The sequence below is a fragment of the Mesitornis unicolor genome, unplaced genomic scaffold (assembly GCF_000695765.1).
Source record: "Mesitornis unicolor isolate BGI_N332 unplaced genomic scaffold, ASM69576v1 scaffold589, whole genome shotgun sequence".
In the NCBI taxonomy this organism is placed as follows: Eukaryota; Metazoa; Chordata; class Aves; order Mesitornithiformes; family Mesitornithidae; genus Mesitornis; species Mesitornis unicolor.
This window is the reverse complement of record NW_010206306.1, coordinates 22,722-45,128: the sequence shown is the minus strand read 5'-3', so window position 1 is coordinate 45,128 and position 22,407 is coordinate 22,722. Positions and strand designations below refer to the sequence as shown.

At 39.3% G+C, this 22,407-nt stretch overlaps 1 protein-coding gene across 1 annotated transcript; it reads right to left on the bottom strand.

Moving 5' to 3' along the window:
- Positions 1-18,014: 18,014 nt before the first annotated feature.
- On the bottom strand, positions 18,015-20,441 carry LRRTM3 (leucine rich repeat transmembrane neuronal 3). The gene is made up of 2 exons (XM_010191682.1): positions 20,170-20,441; positions 18,015-19,827 (listed from the first exon to the last, which is right to left on the bottom strand). Exons 1-2 carry the CDS (start codon positions 20,171-20,173, stop codon positions 18,290-18,292), a joined length of 1,542 nt encoding a protein of 513 aa, XP_010189984.1. The 5' UTR covers positions 20,174-20,441; the 3' UTR covers positions 18,015-18,289.
- Between the last annotated feature and the right edge of the window lie 1,966 nt (positions 20,442-22,407).

The following is a 22,407-nucleotide window of genomic DNA, read 5'->3' as shown; positions in this document are numbered from 1 at the left end:
TTTCAGCGTGGGCGAGGCTGACTCTCTGTGCTCAGCATATGTCACTTTGTATTTCTTATATTAAAAAACAAAAAGGACTGTTTCTTTCAATTTGTCTGATTTTTGGATGATGCATCTTCCATTTCTGTATGTAGCAGTGAAGCAAAATACTGATGTGTGGTCATTGTAGGACAGATCACTTCCTGTCTTTACTTACACTGGATTTCATCAGTATGTGGTAGACAGGTGTGTTTCAGAGCTACTTGCTGGTACTAATATAAATACTAGGATCAAAACAGGTTGCTTTTGAACAGTAAACTTGTATCATTTGGAAATGATAACCTTTTGGGTTTTATTAACCAAATACAATTATTATTAACCATTACATACCAGCAGCATGCTCTTGCCAAGCCATGTTGGGTAGGACAGGTAGTAGAAATCAACGTCTAGGGATTAGCAATGAATTTTGTCTGGCACTATAAATACGAAGTTATTATTTCAGCTGTTGTTGTTAGAAAGTATATTAATACTGGATTATTAAATGCTAAATACAAAACCTGATTTTAGTAATTTTCTCCATTTATGGAAAGTATTCATCTGAGTGGACATCTGCAGTAATAATGTTACAATAATCTGACTGCACGTGGATCTCTAAGCAATCATGTGTTCACATCAGATCATGAACCACTTCAGAAAGAATAGCCATAATGCACAAAGTGCAATGACTCTTCTAAAACTGAAAAACTCCAAGTCTGGTTTTATTATGGTGGTCATAGTTGCTGGAATGGATATTGTGAGAGTTTTAGTTTGTTTATTTTATTGGAATATATACAATTTCCAACTCAGTGGTGTTCTGCTGTCAAGCATTATGTTTCCCCAAAGTTCTGTAGGCCGCTATCATGTTTTCTATTGTCCATGTAGGAAAGCCTGCCAACCACAACAGGCCTATGTGATTTCTGTGGTAATTATAAGCTCTGAGTAATTTTATTTTATGGGTTGACAGGCTATAGATCTTCAAGCAACACTTCAGAAAGTGTGCTATTATGGGATTAAGGTTATATCTTAATTTTAAAAAAATCTGTACCTTTCTTAATTCAAACGCTTGTGTCTGGGGTTGCTCCCTTGCTGCTACATAATCCTTTGCTCTCACTTCATCTGACTCAGGTCTCCTACCCAATTTCCACTTCCTTTGTGAGTAAGAAAAACCAATAAAATAATAATATTTTAATAGAAATAAACTTAAAAAATGGCGTAAGGATATAGAGGGAATAATATACAATGTTCACTGTATAAAATGAGATTAACATAATCTGACAAGCGAAAAGTGTGAAAAGCCCTGCTGCTGAAGTAGGGGCTAGACAGTAGCTGAGATGAAATAATTTTTGCCCTGTATGTTGAGGTGAAGGTGATTCCCATTAGGGTTTCCTGAACTGCAGCTTAGAGCTACACGATTTAGGAGCGCCAGAGTCCCTTGCACTTTTAAAGCTGTTTGGCACAGCTGAGAGTTACAGCACACCTGCTTCTGGGAAAAACCCATAAAGTTGCTCTGATGGTTGTGAGGCACCCACCACTGTGTGTGCTGAGTGTTCTTCCCACCCATCTCACAAAGAGGTCACTGTTTGAAAAGGTTCGTAAAATGCAATGAGGAGTATTTTCCCAAGTACTGATTATGTACTACATCTATTTGAATAGAAATGGAAACCCACTCTGGCTTGGTTAAACAAAGTTGCCCTGCGTTGTGTGAAATAGGCAGGCACACAGATCTAATGGTCAGAGCTGGGTCTGGCTGTGGGAGGCTGAGCATCTGCTCCCAGGGCTGCCATAGTCTGTAAGGAAACCAGATCAGGTGTCTATTCTGTATAAATGGCATTAATAATGTCTTGCAAATTGTTTCAAGACTCTCTAATGAAAGGTGCTTCAATATTTTTGATAAGATTTCTTTAAGGAGTGACATTTATTTGTAATTGCATCTAATTAAATTTATTATGAAGCAGTTGGGAAGGAATATTATAGTCTTTAAGTTATTAATTAATAGATACCTGACTCGATGAGCTGTTTATTTTTAGTTAGAAATCCCTGGAAAATTAAGTGAGGTTTTTTATATTTAATACTAAAAGCCTGAGTAAGAAGAATAATTACTTGCCAGATCGATGAGTTTTAATTCTGCATACACCAAGCAAAGAAACAAAACAAGAGAGATGTAATTCTGTTTTACTTTGTTCTTGTTGAGGCTATAATTTAGAGGAAATCTTTGTCTTTATGTCCTTATCTGCTGCCTTCCCAAAACATAAACAAATGTGAAGGTGAGCAGACAAACATCATGACAGATATTTGGCTCACTGGGCTATGACTTGACTTGAAGACATGAAAGTAATTTGGTGTTTTGTGGCCTCCTTTGGTTTGGGAGGAATTGGGGGCTGGTGGGCAGCAGCCTGCCTCCTCTGCAGCGGCACACTGCAGCGTGTCAGAACATTGCCTGCGTCTGCCGCCAGACCTTCCCACTCCCGGTATTAAACACAGGAAAGGCAGTGATAGAAAAGATTTACGGGATCCATTACTGTAAGCCATCAGCCTGTAAAGCTCAGAAACTATAAAAACAACGTTTTTTACAGTGTGTGGCGGCCCTGGAGTCTTCTCCCTTGAGGAGGATCTGGGACATGGCACAAAGGGTGTTATCAGCTGGTTTTCACCAGGTCAAGATGGCCTGAACTCCCTGATCTGATTTCTAGGAGACATGAAGAATCAGTGGTGCCATCTTCCTTTCCACGGAATAGATCGGCCTGGTTGCCCTTTCCTACAGCTTCTGTGTGTAATAGGAGCTAATGAATAGTATTTAATCAAGCCTTTGAAACATAGAATGCAAAAAGGGCTGTTGATTAAATCAGCAATCAATCCTTTCTCTGTGGTGCAGGCTTCCTTCACACCTTGAATCATGAATTCACATAATGAATTTTCTAAATCTTAAGCCAAATGATTCTGTACTTTTAGAAGTGACCCTCATTTCAACAGGAATAACACGGCATGTTGCATTAGCGTAATGCATGTCTGTGAAGATCGATGTAAAGTGTTGGACACTTGTGGTTTCTGGATCTATCATTCAACAACAGTAGCAAATGTTTCAGCTTCTCCAGCCTGCCCTCATGCTGTACAGAAGTGTGTGGATGCTCTGGAAAAGGCACACTTTGACTGCTATATGCTGTGTTGAGAAGGGAAGGTGGCATGTTGGGCTGCTTCTCCCTTTCTCCTTCCCTCTCTCAGTGGCTGTGCGGAAAAGCTGATACTGAACAAAGTGGATTTGTTGCACCATCACGAGTCATGCTTATTTAGTGAGGAAATTTTTAAAGGCTAAGGCCTCTCGTCAGTGTGATACCACTGTCCTACTTTCTTAGCGCTGATTTACAAACTGCAGCATATGACAGTCCTCTGTAAAATTCAGCTAACCTTCTGGAATGCTTTGATGTATGAATTAGGAAAGTTAAACTTTCTGAAACGCCCTTGTGGCTTTATGATAACCATAACCACAACTACAAAGTCCTCGTGCCAGTGCATTCTTAATAAGCTCTGTCTTGGAGTTTTGTGGGACACTTATCCTGTGAAAAACTCTTAACTCGTCTTGAGTTCCAGTGGACCAATCTGAGATGAAGAAAGGGAGAGAATCAGGGTACAAGAGTGATTTTCTGCTTTTTAATAGCAGTAGAGTTTTCTGCTGGATTCATATGGATGGCAAAAAATGAAGAGGTGAGTATGCTGTCCTAGCCATCCCTCCAGGCCTGATCCATCCAGCCAGCTGACAAGAAATTCAGGGTTTGAAAGACAGTCAGGTGTTACCTACTCAACATGACTTCCTGGGGAGGTCTTGGTACTTACTTGTTGTTAAAAAAGCAGTTAGCACCTGTGGTGCAAAGTTAGTGGAAATTTCATTGAATTCCTAGTGAAGATTTGAAAATCTCTCTCCCTCATTTATTTGAAGTCAAAACTGTCACGTTTACTCCAAGTAGGGAAAAATATGTTAAATGCCTTGAAATAAATTTTGCATTAGGACTGGGGGGTGATGACGAGGGGTCTCAGGAAAAGATTTTTTAAACTTGTGCTGAAAAGAGCTTTTTAAACTTGTGCCATGCATTTGCTTTTTGCTGTGTTTTACTTCAGTCTTCATTCTGCCTGAAGGCTGCAAGCCTGAAATTAAACTCCTAAAATTATAAAAGCTTAAAATAAAGCAAAGGTTAATAGTCACTGGCTTCTTTCCCACAGGCTCTGCAAGCTTTGATTTCTGGCATGTTAATAGCATAGGAAAGCATGAGGCTATTGCTGTTATATATTGTTCCTCTTATAGTCAGTGTTACTACTGTCAAGCAAAACAGCATTTCCTAAAAAATAACACTCCTGAGCTGGCAGTTAACCTGAGAAAGCTAATGCTACTGTTGAAGACCCTTGAAAGTGCTCTGTTTTGTCCGTTAAACAAACTCTTAAATAGAATGAAGCCAGTGGAAGAGGGATGTGCAGTGATTCTTCACTGATCTGTGTTGCTTCAGTGGCATATAAAGAATGTAAAGGTATTTGCAGAGGTAAGCAGACCACCCTGAACCATCCGTTCAGTGTGGTTTTGCCTATAAGAGTCCCTTTTGCAGGCTGCACCATGAAGACTACTTGAATTTGCCCATTAGAAAGGAAAAAGGCTTAGAGAACAGCCTCTTTTCAGTAATTTTTGGTAGGCTCGTTGGACAGCTGAATGTGATACAGATAAGACCTAATATATAATCTTTCTCTGAACGAGACAGAAGTTTGTCAACTTACTGAAGATTTTCAGTGCTCCTTGGAAAAATACATAGGCCAACCCAGTCAACGTATTTGACTAGAGGTCTTGAGTTAAGGGTTTGAATTAAAATAACATGTTAGAGCACTGTGGCAAATGATCCACATTAGCTCTGGGTCAGTCATCAACTGGTCCAACACGTGAAAGAACTGAGCCAGATGCAGTCAGAACTGACATTGAACTGAAGGTATCCACATGTTTTACCACTGTTGACTGACGAACCTTATAGTTATCACAGTGATTTTAATAACGTATAAACAGAAATAGAGAGGGGCTGCGTTTTCAAGTGTCCACTAGTTTTGACCGACTTTGAGGCCTTCTTTTATTCCAGGCTATTTGTCACACAGTTTAATGCCTATACATTCTCAAAGTTAATATTCCTTTGCAAATCCCCTTCTTCTTTCTCTTATATTAGCATGCAGCACCACTGCAGTGTGTCAGCAAATGCTATGTAGCAGGTGGATTTCCACATTCAGTCCTGCTCCGTCCTCCGCCTGACACAGGTTTTCTATCAGCTTTTGCAGTTCTCCCAGTTATGCTTCCCCTTCAGGGCTGTTAATACATTCTCCTGAATTCATTCCACAAAATTGCACTTCTAGATTTATGCTGGAAAGAACACGCAATAGTCTTGTTTGTTTTCCCTTTGTGTTGGAGATGCAGAGAAGTGGAAGAGGAAGTATTAAATTGTATAAAATGAGCATTAAACTGAATGCAGCCGCAGGTAAGGGGCACAGGCTACAGATATTCAGAAGGGTTCTCTATGAAAATGAGTGTTTTATTTGAAACCTTGTAAAAAGGGAAAGACTTCTTGTTCCAGAGTGTTGCTTGGAAATCTTTGATTAAATCCTGAAACAGCACTATTAAATAGATGCAAAGTGTTCTGTGGTGCTGAGAAAAAAGGGATCATGGGTTATTCAGCTGCAGCTCTAAGAGAGCCTGTTATAACCATGCATTTTAATTAACCAGGTCAGCTGAAGAAATGTTGTCTATATACTGCAGCATAGCTCTCTGCCTTGAAAACTATCCTATCGATAAACAGAGGACTTCTATTTGCAGAGGCTTTTTTAAAGGGCATTAAAAAATGCATTTGGGAGAGATTAATTAGTAATTAAGCTACTGTGGAATTAACCTTAGGCAAATCTACTTCCTTTTTGCAGTGTAGGGACATGTCCTGACTGTCATATCCATACAGTGCCCTAATATGGCTTTGGTAGAAAAAATTCAATTATTTGTAACTAATCAGCATGCTGTCACGGCAAGGCCTATAATTTGAGATAGCGCTTTTTTCCTCATGCGTAACAATTTCTGAATGTTACGTAAATTTTCACTTAAAATTGATAGGATAGGGTTCCTGCAGAAGGTACGAGTATTCAAAATGGCTTTTTTTTTTTCCCCCCTTAGTATTTGAGCATGAATTGCTTCACTGTATCTCATTGTACTTGTTATTTGATCAATGAGCCTTCTCTACTGGGGGAAGTAATTTGAAACTATTGTGAAAATGTCTCTAATGTTTCTTTGTTGCTGAACGCTTGCTTGCTGTTGGAGCTGAGGTTGTTTGTAAACAAGGCTTTGCAGGGGCAGAACTTGGTAGACTTGGTAGAAATTCAAGGCCATCTGGTACACTTAAATGTAGCCATTGGATTCTCTATTAATGGGAAATAGATAATCAGAAGAGAAAAGAAGCCCAGACGGGAGGAAAAAAAGGGAGTGGAGTGCAAAAGATAAATCTGAAAAAAAAAAATCAAAATAATACTTTCTCATTCTGGGAGAAGCAAACCTGATCTAGGGGGGTCTTGCAATTGGGAAATTCCCAAAATAACCTTCCTTAAGGTTATAAGTACATACAGAAAATTCTGCAATCTATAAGAAGCATGAAAGTTCATGAATCCTGACGTTGCTAAATTGAAACGAAATTTTCATGTTTCAGAGAACAGGGATAATTTTCTCTCACTCTCATGTCTCCTCTCGTCCTGCTGTGGTAGTTCACACTTTGTTCTGTAAACCTCTTTCCATTGCTCTTTGGAATTAATTCAATTAAGAGTTTCTATCCAAAATAATTATAAAAAACTGATAAGCCCAGGCATGCTGTGCAGTCTGCCATTAGTGTTCATGTGACTTATTTGAAAAGTAAAATGTTGGGCAGTTAGCCTAACGTACCATTTTGACAGTTTCCTCTCCCCTACTTAAGGTCTTATCACTCATACAGCTTAAAAGAATGAAAAGTAAAATGTTGGGCAGTTAGCCTAACATACCATTTTGACAGTTTCCTCTCCCCTGCTTAAGGTCTTATCACTCATACAGCTTAAACGACAGACTCTTCTGATTCTGTGGCAGGATTTTGGTACTTGCCAGGTGAACTTTGTTATCAGTTTTGGGTAGCTGTGCTGCTGGATGGCTGAGGAAGGGTTTGGGAATATGGAATACTTGGTCAGATGAGTTGCTGGGACTGCAGAAAAAAAAGATATAAACCAGCTATAGCAGGCTCTGTGCAGAAGGTGTCTTGAATTTTGAATCAAGAGCAGTTCACAGCTGGTTACAGTATCCCACTGCCTATTTTGGGAGCCCTCTAGGTTAGGGAAGGGTCATCTCTCTTGGAAATTACTGTCAAGCCCCTAATATGTATATACACACATTCACAAACAAGATTTTTTGGGTATCTTTTTCTGTTGAGTTTTGACATAAATATGGGACGCTTTCTTAAATATACGAGCTAGGTGGAAATAATGAGTACTTGTAATAAATTCTCACTACAGAGTCTGTATGTAGGAGCATTTTCTTTTCATCATCTCATTAATGAGTTTGAGCCATTAACAGCTTAGAGTGCTGAATAAGGATTTACATTTAATTGAAGTCTTCTGTTCTTAGCTGACAAAATGTACTTTACACACTTGATGGATGTAATTAGTGTGATGAGGCTCTAAAAGAAATTGGTTTGTTAAATTTAGAATTTGCCATGTCAGTCTGTACATGAAGCCAAAGCATACATATTAGTAGTTCTGTGGGTTTGGAAAAGTGCATTTTATTATTATTATTCCTGATGTATAGGCATTTTTAATTTAGGATACTGTTACAGTCCAAACAAAGCATTCTTTCAGATTTGAGAATGCTATTATGTTATGATTTAAAATTATTTTGTATAGCTACAAGATACTTCTTGCACATCAGAACTTACCATTATATGCTATGGCTACAGACAAATCTGTATCCTTTGAATAGCAAGGAATTGTACATAATTGTTTGACTTACTGTGCTTTATTAAGCTTTCATAAAAACAAACCTCCATGAATACTGCTGGACTTTAGTACATACAAATGAGGAGCAACTGCACGCCACTAAGTCACTTTATCTCCTACACTGTTATTGCCTTCTGTCCAGTTTGATAGACAATAACTTCTACTTTAAAATATTTCAATGTTTGTCCTAAACCTCTACAAAGGTCATATGCAAAAATTAATTAAAAAGTTAGAGGATGTTGAGATACCAGAGCTGTGTACTGTAGGCTTCCTGAAGGTGTAAAATAAACACTGGATATAAGTTCAAACTCTCAGTGAAAAGAACTTGGTTACTGGCAACTGTGTGCAGACCGCCTCACAAAGTTTATTGCTTCCGCTGTGGCAAACAGTTTATTTTTGACATATATGTTTTAAAAATAGGAAACTACCTATGCAGAATGTCAAAGGTAAAAAGATTCAGTATACAGGATTCTGATGTAGTGTGTTGGAGTTTTTTCCCTAATGTTCTCTGTGACTGTGACTTATTCACTAAGAATAATGAAAAACTATTTTTGTGTTGCCAGTGTCACTAGGAATGAGTAGAAATATCCTGTTGAGCATCATGTATGTTTGAAGTAAATCTGTTCTTTAATGAAGGACAAGTTACTGGCTAGTAATTGCAGCTTCTGAGCTCATATAATAATACTGCTAGTTTTTGCTGCAGGCCCACATTTTGTATCAGTAGTGTAGCCTGGAAACTGTTGTTAAGGATAAATGAAAGTAGGGAAAACTAAACATTCAGTCCCAAAAGTACAGAGGTTGCTCGTGATAGGTACAGTTAGCCTTAGGAAAAGTTCCTACTGAAGAGTTTCTGTCCCTGTCTGTTGCAATCCTTTGTTGGAAGGTGGATAGTCAGTAAGTTACTCTGAGAGTCACAGGTGTAACACCACATGAAATTCATCTTTGAATTGGAAATTGCTACTTTATGCAATGCCTGTGTATTCAGGTAGTACAGCGTGATTCAGGAGAAGCTGGCTGGTTTGAAGCAAAGCAGAATGAAGCCTGCACTGTTCTGAGGCTGTGACTCATATTACAGATGGCTGGAAGGCTCCTACTGTGATATGAAAGTGTTATTACATGTAATAGTGCCCTGCTAGCAGAACTCTGATGTGCTGGAATGATTATTTGATGTTATTCTTTTTTGAAGAGGAAAAGATTTCCTTTTCACAAACTTTGGCTAAATGTTTTTGTATAAGATTACTTAATAAGATTGTTATTAGTGAGGAATGTGGGGAATAGACTCCAGGATCTGTCGCTGCCTTCTAAACTGAACCATAGGTAAGTGTTTTTCTGAGGCCAGTTAATTTTAACCGTGTGCCAGGAATCAGTGGCAGTCCCTTTTGTAGGTCAGAAGGTAATTTCTCAGTATAAACCCTTTTTCATTATGCATCCCACCCAATGTTAAGAAGATACAACTACCACCATCTGCACATCATTGAGGTACAACTGCTTTTTAGCTTGGAGAAGAGGAGACTGAGGGGTGACCTCATTCATGGTTATCAATTTGTAAAGGGCGAGTGTCAGGAGGAAGGAGCCAGGCTCTTCTCAGTGACAGCCAATGACAGGACAAGGGGCAATGGGAGCAAGCTGGAGCATAGGAGGTTCAATCTGAACATGAGGAAAAACTTCTTTGCTGTGAGGGTGACAGAGCATGGCCCAGGCTGCCCAGAGAGGTTGTGGAGTCTCCTTCTCTGCAGACATTCAAAACCCGCCTGGCCGTGTTCCTGTGTGACCTGGTCTGGTGATCCTGCTCTGGCAGGGGTTGCACTGGATGAGCTTTTGAGGTCCCTTCCAACTCCTAACATTCTGTGATTCTGTGAACTGCTTCTTTTCACTTGAAAGAAAACTTGCTAAAGTCTCCGGGAAGGTAACTTTTTAGACCAGCTTCATGAAGCTGGTCAGAGCCTTTTATAGACCTTACAAACAGTCCTGTCCAAATAATTCTGGGAAGCAGAGGAGATAATGTTCTGTCACAAAGTTTAAGTGCTCAGCTCTGCAAGAAGTGGATGGAATCTGAGTGTTTAAATACCCATTTGCAGCTTTGAAAATCTTTCCTATAGTCTGTTTTAAAATGAACAGGATAATATATAGGAAACTGAAAAATTTGTAACAAAACACTAATTAAGAGGAAGTCTAAAGTGTGTTTCTGTTTGACTCCAGTTTGAATGTTGTAAACTGTATTCCCTTTTTAGTACTTTCTTCATAATGTGTTCTTAAAAAAAAGAGCAAACAATGAAGAATGTGTATGCTAGGATATACACTATAAAGTTTGTATTTTAGAATAAGGAATCAATTTATGATGGTTGTATTTTCAGTGGCTCAGAGATTGTATGACTAATGTATTATTATTGCTTATTATCTACGCTTTACCAAAACACATGTTCGATCTTTATGTTTCCTTCATCTACAGCTACTTTTAATCTTGAGGGCAATGAAGGGAAGAATGACAAAGGCAGCAGCCTTCTTAGTATCTTCCATTAGAGATCTTGTGTTGTACCTCTCAGTGTTTTGTGCGTGCTTTATCCCCTGAGTTACAGCTGAACCAGGAAGGGGATAGTAATACCTTTACATTATTCTGAAGTTGATTTGTGAGTTTTGCAGCCTTTAAGGAAGTGGAAAATATAAGTGCCTGATTTAAAATCAGAACCATGAATTCTACTGCTCCAATTGTAATAGACATTAGTTAAAGAACTGGTATTCGGTAAGTTGTTCCTGACCATAAAGGGCATGTGTAAGACCCAACAACACAACCTGTGATTTGCCATGATGTGCAAAATAAATGCCAGGACAGTGTACTCAGCTAGAGTAATGTCCATGTTAACAGTTAGCAGTATCAAATCGTTCCTACAGATGTTGAAAATAATTGTACAAGAAGCATCAGAATACTTAGATGAAATAGATTTTGATTACCTCTCTATCATCTCACTCTCACAACTTCATAAAGAGGTATCTTACATTATAAGAAGGTGTTTTTTCCCTCTTGAATGTGTAATAATTTAGAGAAGTTTTTTGTTTGATGTTTAAAGATGCTCAGAACCAGACAGTAGCAGTTTTTTATAAATACATGTTTAAAATACTTTTAATAACTGCACAAACATTTATTTAATATTCCAGTTTTGCTTTAGAATGTGATTTTATATCTTTAAAACCAGTCATTTAACTTGTGGAAAAGCTGAGTGATCCTCCCTAACTTCTTACTAAGCCATGTGTAGTCCTCTTCGTGAGTCTGTTCAGTTTTCCATCTCTCAGTCTAATTATGCACGTGAACAGTAGTGCCTATAAAAGTGCAAAGTTTCCATATAGCTAGTACATCCCACTATGGGATGTAGTGCAGGTATAACACACGGCAAGTATAGGAGGTACTGCTGCATTCCAAGTACGAATAACTAATAAAGACTGACTTCATGATGACAACTTCTACACGCTGCTGCCAATAGAAAGGTGTTTAGTCGAGTTTTACATTCTTTTTTTCTTTCAGAATTAAGCAATTAGGTTCCTGAGAGACCCAGTTATTTAAGTATTTTGTTGGTTTGAAAAAGAAAAGGATTTACACGGTGAACTGGGCAGATGATTTTCTCAATGGTGTGGTGAAGCAATAAACCTTGTAATGCATTTATGTCTGTTTGGAGTGTAAGTAGATGAGTAATTAGGATGTTTTATTTTCATATGTCCTTATGATGTGTTAATAGAGTCTGACAGCTGTGCTGCCACAAAACACTTTGAGAATTTGCAAGGTTGAACTGTAATTATGAAGTCCTACATGATCTCAGTGCTACTGCTAATGTTGAAGTAATAGAAACTTAACATTCAGTCAAGAGTGTAAGCTGTGACACATAGTCAATGTATTAGTCACACGGGAACATATTAAGTGAATGGTTTTAGGTGATAAGACAAAACATTTGGGAGCTTTTTGGAGAACCATTTTTCAAGATTACATCTCCAGTCATTCAGTTTCTTCTTGGCAATTGAAGGAGTTTGTGAGAAACAATAAGGAACTGTGAGTAAAGAACAAAGTATTTTGTTTTGCTCAAAAGTTTGGTTGAATGAAGAACCTTAAATTTGTTATTTTTCTAATGAATATAAAATATTTCCTGTCACAACTTCAGTTAGTTTCAATAAGCTGTTTAGAAAGAAAATACTAATAAATAGGGGTTAAGTGCTTTTTTGTCCCTTCTCAGGAAACAATGCTTATTCTTACATTAGAATGCTGATGTTATGGGCATGATAGTCTAACAATACAAGCAAGACAACAATTGCAGGGAGGTGTGATTACTATGATGGGTTGGTCAAATAGAAGATGCTGCATAATACTTGCAAACCTCTTTTCATTATTGCTTTATGATGTTTGTGCTCCTTCTAAATGATCTGCAATTTCTCTAGTAGGTAAAATGTGGTCCATCAACTCACAGCTAGCCATCCCAGAGTGTCTTGAATAAACTCCTTTTTATTACTTTACAACCTCCTTGGCGAACTGTTCATAGTCCTTGAACACAGTGTTTGCACCCTACACTGCTCCATATACCATTATGCCAAGCAATAATTTGGCTATAACCCTGAAGATCACATCAAAATCCTATACTGCACCACTGTGGTAACACCCATTCTAGAAAGCCTACCTAGGCTGCGTATCATGGACTGACAGGTCACCTCCAAGTCACCCAAGTATGATGACCTTACCATAGCATGTAAAACATTAGAATGCAACTATATTTCATTCATTATGGAGATAATTGAGTTCTTGTGCATACTCTTAAGGGAAATGAAATCTGTCTGTTGTCAACAGAGCTATAATCCTGATTTCATTGGCTTGTGTCATTCACTGTGGTTTAAAACTACTGCCAGTAACATTGGCAGAGAGTTGCTCTAAGTCCTAAAGTAATTGCTGCAAAACATACCAGAGGTTGCTACAGGCAACCTCAGCCCAAGCAAATATCCTGCATGTTCACATGTCACTGGTGAGTTTCCTATTGTTTGGCTTTATTATTGCATGTGAATTTGAGCTTTCATCCATTGCTTCTTGTCTCTTTGGTACATTGTGTACTTTCGAGATGAAGCTGTTGCTTAAACTTGTTCCCAGGTGGTGAGTGCCCTTCTTTTGATGTCTAATAATATCTTTCTCTCATTATTGTAAACATAAACACTTGAAAAAAAAATCTTCTGCTGTTAGGAAATTGAATGAGTTGTTTGTAGTCTGACTTTATTTTTATAGTATCTTTAAAAGTCACTTAGTGTTTTATAAGTAATAAGTTCTAAATCAGTGGCCACACATTTGTTACAGCTCCTATCCTTGGTTTCTTATGATATGCTTCTTGCCTTTTACTGACAGTAGTGACTTACATAGTGGATAAACCATTTCTTGCTAGCATTCATCTACTCTTATTTTCTCCACTCATTTACTACATTCAGTTTATGACTCCTATACACAGCAATGAAGTTAAAATACAGTTGAATACTTAGTGTGGTGAAAGGATTTGATGCTACTAGTGTGTGATACAGAAGAATACAAAGTAAAAAGGCAAATACATCTGTATGTGAATTGATACAGACAATAGATACCTGTGATTAAGCTAACTACCCACTGGATGTCACTATTGTTCCACAGAAATTCATCTCAGAGAATATTTATCTAGAGTTGAGTGGCTGACAGCAAAGACCATTAGCTTGCAGCAAACTGAAATTTTCTAATTGTGTTTGCAGGAATATTCTACATTTATTTCATTTTGCAATTGAATTTTATACCAAGGTTCACTATTTCATAATAATAAAAAAAGAGCATTGCCAAACCTTAAGCTGTGATGACTGTAAGTGCAGATAGTGAGTAATGAAAAACTATCAGCCAGCAGAGAAGCTTGCATTCATTATATTCAAGCCACTTGTTCTCATTATTATTCTCTTACTCTGCAATTGCTGGAGGTAATCTCAACACAGTGAATGAACATTACCAGTCTCCTTGAATTTGCTTAGTTCATTAGTTATTTTTTTTTTCCAAAGATGTGCTTTCTATGTGGTTTATTATTCTGAAATACCACTTGAATATGCCAGGAGCTAGGTTGTTTAGTTGAGAGGCCAAGTAGTCTACTGGCTAGGAGGTTGTCTTGGTGTAAGGAGACTGGATTTTATTCCCAGTACTCAACTTGTGTGCTATGCAAATAACCTCAAATCTGTCATGTTTATCTGCCATCTTCTGTCTATCTTCTCAACATCCCTTGTAAACATTCAGTGTAAGAATCACAGAATATTAGGAGTTGGAACGGACCTGAAAAGCTCATCCAGTCCAACCCCTGCCAGAGCAGGATCACCAGACCAGGTCACACAGGAACACGTCCAGGCGGGTTTTGAATGTCTGCAGAGGAGGAGACTCCACAACCTCTGGGCAGCCTGGGCCAGGGCTCTGTCACCCTCACAGTAAAGAAGTTTTTCCTCATGTTCAGATTGAACCTCCTATGCTCCAGCTTGCAATAAGAGATTATTGGAAGGTGTTTGTACAGTGGCTAGGAGAGGAAGTCCTGACTTCTTTTAAGAATTTTGGGTGCTACAATAAAATGAAACAGTCTTGTGTAGTGATTCCACCTAACATTTGTCTCAATATTGTCTAAATAAGTGTAGATTGCAAAAAAGATGGCAAAACCAATGAAAATTAAAGCCGGCATGGAAGAGTATTGCACTTTATCTGTCGCTTGAAAAGCCCTGGTCTCTGAGTGGCAGTCCCAGAGCACCATATATGACTGAGGAAAAGGAATAGAAAGAAAGAAAACCCAAAAACCACAACAAAACAAGCCCCAGACGCCTTCAAAGTGCATTGTTGCTCTCCTAAACTTGGAATAAGTAGGCAGCATCAGATCCATTAAGGACAGCCAGGTCATGAGAGGTACTCAATCACATCTCCTTCCTCAAGCTGGTGCCTAAAACATTTGTATGAAGGTTTCTGGCCTTGTAAGAGCCATCACAGCTGTTGTGCATCCTCTGAGGATTCGTTGACATCACCCCAGCAAGATTGTAACAGTTGTGTGAGAGACTGGCACCAAAATATCCAAAGCTCAAGACAAAGTGGGATCAGACTTCTGGAGAACTGCTGCTCAAACTGGAGAGAGGCAAAGGAGAAATTTCGTCTCTGGAATTTTTGAGACTTTAATGCTTCATTTGAATTCAGGAAAGGTGTAGCCTTTCACAGGGGCTGAAAGTTGCTCAGCTAAGACTGAGTCATTTCCTACAAGATGATTAGAATTTGTGACTCTGGTGGCCTAGCCACCCCAAAAAAGTCACTCTGCAGTGTTTAATCTGACAGCGGTGAGAATAAGTTTAGCTTAATGTACTCTTTGCACAGATGAAAGCATGGGGTTTGTAATGTGTTTAACACGCTATGACGAAACTGGTTTAAAACATTTTCTACGCCATGGCCACTGGAGTGGGATTTAACAACTCAGCTTGCAGGCCTTGGGCTGTGCAAGAAGGTTCAAAGTATTACACTGGGCATCTTATTTTGTGTAATCAGACAGTGGTTTTATTGTCAACGACTATGACAGCAATTACACATTCATCTGTGTCTGGTATATGTTTGGAAATTAATGACAAGTGTAGTTTTTCAGGCTATAAATGAATTAGTTGATCTGACCTATGCCTCTGCTTAAATCTAAACATGCTGGATTTTCATTATTATTTTTGTTATCCATTTATGATTAATGACATACTGGCCTTATTTTCTTTTTCATGCCCATAATTAAATGTTTTTCAGAGGGAGACTGTGATAATTTTACTGGCATTGCTCTCTTAGGAGGTTATGGATTGGCTCTTTCTGAGTATTGTTATGGTTAGAACAAGCCATTAAAGAAACATAAAAGGAGGCGTGTAAAGTCAAACTCAGTTACATAAAACTCATTCACAATCACAGTCCATTAAGGAGTTCTAGAAGATGGATTGAATATTTTCAAATAGAAAAAAATCTAAATCAATAGTATGAAATTATTTTCTGAGTGTAGTTCGCACTCCCAAAACTAAATAGCAAAACTTTCTTGTATTTATGTATATGTGTACACCTACATACTCGTGTGTGTGTGTGTATGAGCAGATGCGTGTCTTGGGCCACACCGTCCTTGTTTTGGCTATCCCTAATATTAGTCACTACTGCAGGCATTAAAGCCTGTAGAAGTACAGAGATGGCTCTGAGCATGAAGTTTACAGCAAACTGTAGTCCTTCAGTACAGAGCTAACCGCAGACCTGCTGGTGGAAATCTGAATCTCATAATATCTAAGAAAATTCAATGTGTATTGACTTTTGATAGCAACTTTCAAGGTACAAGTCAGGTTAAAAATCACAGTCTGCTCAGTCCTGCAAAAGCGCCTCAAGCCCTTGTGTTATTAATTGTGTGGGATCCTCTTTGTATTCAGTAAAATGGGGTCTCAGTGTTGCAGGGTTCAGTCTAGTCTCCAGCTTCTACTCTCAGATATTGTCTCACCACAGTCCTTGAAAATGAGCATAGTTTCATTCTGTGGGAAAAAACCCCAAACCAAACCAAACCCAACCCATTTCACATGTATTAGTTCTTTTTAAGAGATGCTTCCTAGCCTTTTTTTCACTGTATGTAGCATATTTCAAGGTGATTGGCTGTGATTAGGATTTTTCCAGTAAAAATGCAGGAGAACATTCTGCTAAGGTTTTGCTTTTTCTAATCTGCTGCAGTGAAACTGCTTTGTAGAAACATTCCCTCCCAAGTGATTGAAGACATGCAGTTTACTAAGCCAGGTCAAGTTATAAAATAGAGATAATTAAATTACTGACTTGCTTCTATAGAGGTGCTGCTGCATTATTTCAAGAATGAACCACCACCCTCTCACCCCCTCTTCCTGATAATCAAAGTAGGAGGTATGATTTATTTGGAAATATGGGGGATGTTACATTTTTCTGCAACCAACAAAAATACATGACTCTGGGGGTAGCTGGGTTACAGATTGGTATTTTGTCTAGAACCACTGATGAATTGAAAATTAACGCCTGTGAATTTTTGTAATGTCACTGGGGTTTTGCTAAGAAAGAAAAAGAATTTGCCAGTGATTTCTTTAAGGATTTTTGGATGATCTGTGAGATCAGACCAGTTTTCTCTGAAAGCTCTTTGCAGTTGTAGTATTTGTTTGGCTTTGTAAGTAATGAAGCTTTATTTAGTTATTAGAGGGACAGTGTGCAAAACACATCACAAAACCCTAACAAGCTCAGCCCAGCAAATAAGAAGAAATAGAAGAAAATGACAGATTAAATGGGTACCCCAGCTACGTTACTGTCTTTGACAGTCTTGAAAAGAGAATTTCTAATGAGCACTGAAACAAATGTGTGCAGGAAGTGGTCTTGCCTTTGCTGCTGCACATTTCAGTTCCTCTAATTGCATCAATAAGGAATTTCTGCTCCTCATTTAATGAATGCCTTTTGACTACTTTCTGAAAGGCTACTGGATGTAACGGGTAAACACTGGCACCTTTTGTATGAAGTCACATAAACAGGTTTCAATTAATAGCTATCAGTCCTAGAAATGCTGTACTGTAATGCAGTAGAGTAAATCCCATTGTACATTTTTATTCTTAAAATTTTATTTAAACCTAGGTTTCCCTCTGCTTTGCTTTTGGTGTGATACCTCATGTCCTAAGACAGTGCATTAACTCCCCACTGGCTTTTTATAATATCTTGTGTTGGGCAGAAATCAGACATACATTTAGAGCTGTTCCTGCACCATCTCTCCCCTCAGAGAACTCAGAATTCCTATGATGCCCCAGTACCTGGGTCTTTAGTTTGTTCAAGGTTCAAAAAGTGAGTTTCAGAGCAAGGGTTGGGGTTGGGGAGGGGGAGAGCTGGGGGTGAGAGGAAAGCGGATTTTTATCCCCCCCCCGCATTCTTGTCATTTTTCTCCCTAAACAGAGGCACAGTCGCTGCAGGTGCAGTGGATTACTTATGAAAGAAGTTTTCTATTTAAAAACAAGAGAGACTTTAATGAAATCAGTAGAGGGTTTGTACAATAGGTATTGTATTAAACCAGAGCTTAGGCTTCACATTGATTGCGGTATTTAAATTTCAATGAGTTGATTATGTATGAGAGTAAAATGACCAGTATTATGAATGTACAAAAAAGTGACGTGGAAGAGCTGTGCCAGAAAAGTGAGAAAAACGTTCCCTTTATAGTCCCTAGAGTTCAATAAAGCACCACTATTTCCCAGCTTTTAAAAGCTCTTTTATCACAATGGTTCATACCTCACATTCCCTGGAGCCTGATTTGTTATACGTGCAGGGTCCCGTTCCATTCAGCAGCATCTCGCTGGTTTCAGTGTTGGTAGGTTTGTAGTCTACATAAAATTCCTGTGTGCTTGGAGTCATTTGCTTCAGTGACTGTCTTTTCTTTTTCCTGTGCCTTCGCATGAGAGAGCGCTGCTGCAGCTGCTTCATGCTGGCTGGGTAACGCTTCCATGACACATAGATTACCAGCAGGATCACAAGCACCGACAAGAACAGGGCCACGCTGCCTGCTATGATTTTATGGAAGGAGATGTGTTCGGTGTCGTGCTCGGGTTCGGAGCTCGATTCGGTGGCTCCAATAGTTGGGGGCAGAGGGGGCTTGCTGTCATGTTTAGGCCTGGTGAGTTTTGGTTTAAACGTTGGCTTTGGGAGAGCTCGTGCTAATTCAAACCTTTCCGTGGTACTTTTGCCACAGATGCTGTAGTTTTTCACTGCATCAATAACATTCACCCCTTGCAGCTCTTTGGGGCTGGCACAAATAATTGTATTTTCCCTCAGCCCTTTAAAACTTTTAAGCCAGTTTACCAGAGAGCAAATGTTTCTGCTGCATTCCCATATATTCCCGGCAAGGCTGATGTCATTGAGGGATATCCAAGAATCCAAAATTTCTTGACCAATAAATGTGAGCTTGTTTGAATCCAGGTTGAGGCGCTGTAAATTGGGCACGCACTGAAAAACACTCGGTCCACTGAAAGCTTCTATTTCATTGCCAGATAAATCAAGTCTTTGTAATGAGCTCCAGGTCCAGGACATAGTTTGTCCTATCACACTGATTTTATTCCACTGTAAATAAAGGTTTTGAAGGCTGACTAGCCTTGGAAAAAGTGCCAGGTTGAGCTTAGAAAATTGATTGTGCTCCAGATGAAGCTCTTTCAGTCTGATCATGCCTGCAAAGACATTCCTCGCTAAACTTCGGATGCGATTATAACCCAGGTCCAACAGTTCAAGGTTCCTACAATCTTGAAATATTCGAACAGGGATGGTTCTTAGGGAATTGGACCGCAAATGTAAACTCAGCAGCTTCCTTAAGCCCCTGAACTGTTCAGATCCCAGAGACTGCAGCTGATTGTATGACAGATCCAAATTCCGGAGATTTGTCACAGGTCTGAAGGTGTTATTAAGAAAATAGGAGATTCTGTTGGAACTCAGGATTAACTCTTTTAGTCTGCGTATTCCATTGAAAGCATTTTCGTCAATATTGCTGATGTGGTTATGGTCTAAATAGAGCCAGGTGAGTTGATTAAGACCTTTAAATTGATTGTATTTTAGTTTTTGGAGGCTGTTATATCGAAGGGACAAACCTAAACAACCAGCAGATATACTTGAGGGAATCTCCTGCAATTTCTGAGATTCACAATATACCATTTTGCCTTCACACCTACAGCCCTTAGGGCATCCTCGTTCAGCAGAAGAAAGCATTGTCAGTAATACAGTAGGGGCTATTACCAGAGCTACAGCTGATCCGCTCAGTAGCCTAATTACATTGAAACCTGGAAATAAAAACAACTTAGAAAAGTTATCCCCCACACATTAGTCATTTCTTTCAATCATGCTAAAATCTTTCTTTTATTTCAACAATCATTTATAAATCCCTAGCTCGACTCAAACTACTTTTCACATTGTTTTCTTTACTCAGTTGTTTTTTTTCTGTTTTTTTTTTTTTAAAGAATGCCTTTATATAAATACTGAAAAACAGTTGGGTAGAAGAGGTAACCCCTAAGCAATTTAACTGTAATAACAAATCACATCAAGGTAAGTCTATGGAGTAATTAAAGCACAGGCTATGCAGTGGCTATGAACTATACATTAAAAAAATAACATGAAAAACATACCCATTCTTTGTGGTGTTCAAAGGTCGTCCTTAGGTCTTTTGTTTTTTGCTTAGTGTGCCACAAGCATGGCAGCCCCTGTCAGCTGCACTGTAGTGAGTCAGGGCTCGCTGACACCCAGGAAGAAAAATTGGACCCCTTGGGAGATGGACCGATTTTGGAACATTATTCTTTGCCAGCCATGCAGAACACTCCAGAAATAAATCAATCCCAACACAGCATTCGCAGCAAAATGTCAAATTCTTCCTAGGTAATAGGATCTTCATGGATATTACGTTTTTGCATCTTTATAGTTAGGAACCTGGCTTTTAAAAATTCTCTTTACAGGAAAGCATGTTGGATTCCTCCAGGCACCGTTTAGCTATCTGAATTCACACATCTGTATTCCATAGCACAGCAGTTCCCTCACTTAGCGCCCGATCCGGCTAGGAAGCTGCTTTGTAGCATAGGAGGTGGAAGAAGCCCGCACAGCGAACAAGCTCTGCTCACTTCTGCATACTGTCATTCTGAAAGCTCCGTCCGACTGTTGCTTTGGTTTCGCCGAATGCTGTCTTATGTAAAGCTGCCCCCAGTGGTGAAGAATATTATGGGCATGTGCAGAAATGTCTTCCTTTTATCTTGCAAATGAGTAAGCTCTGCTGGGAAAAGAGTGATTGTTCCGAGTGACTAATACAAGCAGAATGGTCAGCTTCGGTGCAAACCAGGGAGGTGTGCTGAAGTATCCAAATCCTCTTAGTCGCTTTTGCTGTTTGTGAAAGCTGTTTTGCATCCTTGAACTTAATAGCTCAGCATCCACTGCTGAGACTTCTGTCTGAAGGGCTAACGTGACATTTGTAGGACATAGATACGTATTTTTGGTCCTAAGGGTTTGGTTTTTTTACTGCATTGGACGTGTTCACGTGACCTTTTTGCAATAACTATCTTTTAGTGAAGTATCAGCCCCCTCGGTGTGTCTCTTACCAAGTGTTTCAGTGGGGACACTATATTTTACAACATGAAAAATGTTTTGGAGCTGACATTTTGCCTTTTTGCTTTTTTCTTCTCTGTTAAAAGGCACAGTGCCAGGAGGTTAGAAGAGAGTATTGTGCTCATTTATTTCCCAACTTGCTGTCACTTCGTTCCACAACACTAACACTTCAAACACAGGCTTCTGTAACCCTTACAATATAGGGACTAAGCAGCTTGGTGTAGTACCTTAATCAGGTGAATTGTTTTTACTCTAACTTTTGACCTGGGCAGGATTTCATGTGAAGGTACAATATGCAGAGTTTTTTTAATGTGTGACTCTGGGCAGTCCTTATATAGCACAGAAACAGCCTTTTTCTCTTTCCTTACTCTTCCCTTCTTTCCTGTGTGCTGTAGAGAAAGGGCACATCCTCTTAGCTGGGCAGAGCAAAGGTAAGATGGCATTACAGCAAACACACTATGCTGGCAGTCTTCCTTCACCAAGAAGTATGTGATCAGAGATGATGGTGGGTAAGTGTAAAATCACGGTGCTCTGTCGTGCAAGAACAGGCTGGTGCCTGAAGAGGAGTGTGCTGCTCGTTAAAAGAGTACAGATTACAGTCAAATGCAGGCAGACAGCCCTGAGGACTGCTTTTCCTTTCTGGGGCAGAATCCTTACCCCTTGGAATAACGTGCTTTGACTTTTCTCTTGTTATTCACTGCTGTGAGCATAGAAGAACTTAAAATGAGGTGAAACCTGAAATTTTCCATGCATTAAAATGCCAGCATTGCCTAGTACTTAAGCCTGTGAATGACTTCAGGCTTAGAGTCACTAGTATTAATGCACCTATCCATAGTACCTAAATTAGGAGCACAGTCGCCCCTGGCTAAGACCTGTGAACATCTTTCATGTCAGGATTCAGAAATACATACCTGCATCAAGGTACATCCTGTGAGAATTCTCCTCTTTGGGTCAGATTTGTGGAGAGGGAAAGGGTTAATTCCTCCATTAATCTGTCACTGTCAGCATCTCCCATTCTCTCCTACAGCTTGTTTCTGGCTCTTAAATCTCATCTGTAGGGTTGAGGAGCCAGCGACAAAGTGCAGACTGCACCGGGAGCTGTGATAGTCTGGGGAGCTGCTCTGCTGACAGAAGTGTCACGTGCCAGCCCTGGTGTGCCTGTTCTAGGCTTCCCATCGCTGCCTTGGGGGCTCTCTGTACTTGACGGAGCAGGACTGGCAGCTTCAGAGGACAGTTCAGACCTTTGGTAAGCCAGTTTGCTTCTCGGGACTGCC